Below are 3,822 nucleotides of genomic sequence, written 5' to 3'. Positions count from 1 at the left end.
TATGTTGATTGACAGTGGGCCACCTTGCCATATTCCTGATCTTAGTGGAAATGGTTTCATTTTTTCACCATTGAGAACAATGTTGGCTGTGGGTGTATAATATATGGCCTTTATTATGTTGAGGTAGCTTCCTTCTATGCCTGCTTTCTGGAGGGTTTTTATCATAAATGGGTGTTGAATTTTGTCAAAAGCTTTTTCTGCATTTTGAGATTATCATATAGTTTTTATCCTTCAGTTTGTTAAAATGGTGTATCACATTGATTGATTTGCGTATACTGAAGAATCCTTGCATGCCTGGGATAAACCCCACTTGATCATGGTGTATGATCTTTTTAATGTGCTGCTGGATTCTGTTTGCTAGTATTTTGTTGAGGATTTTTGCATCTATATTCATCAGTGATACTGGCCTGTAGTTTTTTTTTTTTTGTAACATCTTTGTCTGGTTTTGGTATCAGGGTGATGGTGGACTCGTAGAATGAGTTTGGGAGTGTTCCTCCCTTTGCTATATTTTGGAAGAGTTTGAGAGGATAGATGTTAGCTCTTCTCTAAATGTTTGATAGAATTCGACTGTGAATTCATCTGGTCCTGGGCTTTTGTTTGTTAGAAGATTTTTAATCACAGTTTCAATATTGGTGATTGTGATTGGTCTATTTATATTTTCTATTTCTTCCTAGTCAGTCTCAGAAGGCTGTGCTTTTCTAAGAATTTTTCCATTTCTTCCAGGTTGTCCATTTTATTGGCATATAGTTGCTTGTAGTAATTTCTCATGACCCTTTGTATTTCTGCAGTTTCAGTTGTCACTTCTCCCTTTTCATTTCTAATTCTATTGATTTAAGTCTTCTCCCTTTTTTTTAATTTTTTTAAAAATTTATTTTATTTTATCTTTGGCTGCGTTGGGTCTTTGTTGTTGTGTGTGGGCTTTCTCTACTTGCAGTGAGCAGGGACTACTCTTCATTGTGGTGTGTGGACTTCTCATTGTGGTGGCTTCTCTTGTTACAGAGCATGGGCTCTAGGTGCACAGGCTTCAGTAGTGGCTCATGGGCTCTAGAGCACAGGCTCAGTAGTTGTGGTGCACAGGTTTTGTTGCTCTGCAGCATGTGGGATCTTCCCGGACAAGGGCTCAAACTCGTGTCCCCTGCATTGGCAGGCAGATTCTTAACCACTGCACTACCAGGGAAGTCCAGTTTCTGAGATATTCTTGACAGAAACTCGTAACTCAAATATCGTAAAAAGAAAATTACACGAGAGGACTTAGTGATGCCATCACTGCCGGAACAGGCTGCTTTAGGCTCCCTGATGGCCATGTCCGTGGATTTTAAAACTTATGTAGATCAGGCATGCAGAGCTGCTGTGGAATTTGTCAATATTTACTATGAGACAATGGACAAAAGAAGACGGGCACTAACCAGGCTGTATCTGGACAAGGCCACTTTAATATGGAATGGAAATGTTGTAACCGGGCTGGAAGCCCTAACTAATTTTTTTGACATGTTGCCTTCTAGTGAGTTTCAGGTCAATATGCTAGATTGCCAGCCAGTTCATGAGCAAGCTACTCAGGCCCAGACTACAGTTCTTGTGGTGACCAGTGGAACTGTGAAGTTTGATGGAAACAGACAACACTACTTCAACCAAAACTTCCTGCTGACTGCTCAGTCTACTTCTAACAATACCGTGTGGAAGATTGCAAGCGACTGCTTCCGTTAGGTAATTATTGATACGTATGTTCCTATTACCATTTTCTTAATTGTTTTGGGTTTATTATTGTAGGTTTTTTCCATCTCTTGTGTTTCCTGCCTAGAGAAGTTCCTTTAGCATTTGTTGTAAAGCTGGTCTGGTGGTGCTTAATTCTCTTAGCTTTTGCTTGTCTGTAAAGGTTTTAATTTCTCCGTCAAGCCTGAATGAGATCCTTGCTCGGTAGAGTAATCTTGGTTGTAGGTTTTTCTCCTTCACCACTTTAAATATGTCCTCCCACTCCCTTCTGGCTTGCAGAGTTTCTGCTGAAAGATCAGCTGTTAACCTTATGGGGATTCCCTTATGTGTTATTTGTTGTTTTTCCCTTGCTGCTTTTAATATTTGTTCTTTTTTATTTAATTTTTGATAGTTTGATTAATATGTGTCTTAACGTGTTTCTCCTTGGATTTATCCTGTATGGGACTCCCTGTGTTTCCTGGACTTGATTAACTATTTCCTTTCCCATATTAGGGAAGTTTTCAACTAGAATCTCTTCAAATATTTTCTCAGTCCCTTTCTTTTTCTCTTCTTCTTCTGGGACCCCTATAATTCGAATGTTGGTGCATTTAATGTTGTCCCAGAGGTCTCTGAGACTGTCCTCAGTTCTTTTCATTCTTTTTTCTTTATTCTGCTCTGCAGTAGTTATTTCCACTATTTTATCTTCCAGGTCACTTACCCATTCTTCTGCCTCAGTTATTCTGCTATTGATCCCTTCTAGAGAATTTTTAATTGCATTTATTGTGTTGTTCATCACTGTTTGTTTGCTCTTTAGTTCCTCTAGGTCCTTGTTAAACGTTTCTTTTATTTTTTCCATTCTATTTCCAAGATTTTGGATCATCTTTACTGTCATTATTCTGAATTCTTTTTCAGGTAGACTGCCTGTTTCCTCTTCATTTGTTAGGTCTGGTGGGTTTTTGCCTTGCTCCTTCATCTGCTGTGTTTCTCTGTCTTCTCATTTTGCTTAACTTACTGTGTTTGGGGTCTCTTTTTCGCAGGCTGCAGGTTCGTAGTTCCCGTTGTTTTTGGTGTCTGTCCCCAGTGGCTAAGGTTGGTTCAGTGGGTTGTGTAGGCTTCCTGGTGGAGGGGACTAGTGCCTGTGTTCTGGTGGATGAGGCTGGATCTTGTCTTTCTGGTGGGCAGGTCCACGTCTGGTGGTGTGTTTTGGGGTGTCTGTGTTCTGGTGGATGAGTCTGGATCTTGTCTTTCTGGTGGGCAGGTCCACGTCTGGTGGTGTGTTTTGGGGTGTCTGTGGCCTTATTATGATTTTAGGCAGCCTCTGTGCTAATGGATGGGGTTTTGTTACTGTCTTGCTAGTTGTTTGGCATAGGGTGTCCAGCACTGTAGCTTGCTGGTCGTGAGTGGAACTGGGTCTTGGCATTGAGATGGAGATCTCTGGGAGATTTTTGCCATTTGATATTACATGGAGCTGGGAGGTCTCTTGTGGACCAGTGTCCTGAACTTGGCTCTCCAACCTCAGTGGCACAGCCCTGACACCTGGCTGGAGCACCAAGAGCCTGTCCTCCACACGGCTGGTGGTCTAGTGGTTAGAATCTGGCACTTTCACTGCCGTGGCCTGGTTTCAATCCCTGGTGGTGGAACTGAGATCCCAAAAGCAGATGAGTGCTTTATTACCGAGGATATTAAAGCACAGGAATCAACAGCCAGATGAAGAGATTCATAGGGTGAGGTTGAGAACAAAGAAACTTCAGTCCTCTTGGAGTTTGGAGCCCAGCATTATGGCATGTAGAGGCATTCTGCTTCACCAACCTGGAAGCTCTCTGAAACCCATTCTTTCTTCTTTATTCTGCTCTGTGGTAGTTATTTCCACTATTTTATCTTCCAGGTCACTTATCCATTCTTCTGCTTCAGTTATTCTGCTATTGATTCTTTCTAGGGAATTTTTAATTTCATTTATTGTGTTGTTCATCATTGCTTGTTTGCTCTTTAGTTCTTCTAGGTCTTTGTTAAACATTTCTTGTATTTTCTCCATTCTATTTCCAAAATTTTGGATAATATTTACTATCATTACTCTGAATTATTTTTCAGGTAGACTGCCTATTTCCTCTTCATTTGTTTGGTCTGGTGTGTTTC

General features: G+C 40.8%; 1 protein-coding gene across 1 annotated transcript; it reads left to right on the top strand.

Moving 5' to 3' along the window:
- The first annotated feature begins 1,245 nt into the window (after positions 1-1,245).
- Positions 1,246-1,704, top strand: LOC133088087 (NTF2-related export protein 2-like). Its single transcript, XM_061185868.1, has one exon. It carries the CDS (start codon positions 1,258-1,260, stop codon positions 1,702-1,704), a length of 447 nt encoding a protein of 148 aa, XP_061041851.1. The 5' UTR covers positions 1,246-1,257.
- The last annotated feature ends 2,118 nt before the right edge of the window (positions 1,705-3,822 follow it).

The sequence above is a fragment of the Eubalaena glacialis genome, chromosome 3, assembly GCF_028564815.1.
Source record: "Eubalaena glacialis isolate mEubGla1 chromosome 3, mEubGla1.1.hap2.+ XY, whole genome shotgun sequence".
NCBI classification, from domain to species: domain Eukaryota; kingdom Metazoa; phylum Chordata; class Mammalia; order Artiodactyla; family Balaenidae; genus Eubalaena; species Eubalaena glacialis.
The sequence above is the reverse complement of the archived record's forward strand: the minus strand, read 5'-3'. Positions and strand labels throughout refer to the sequence as shown.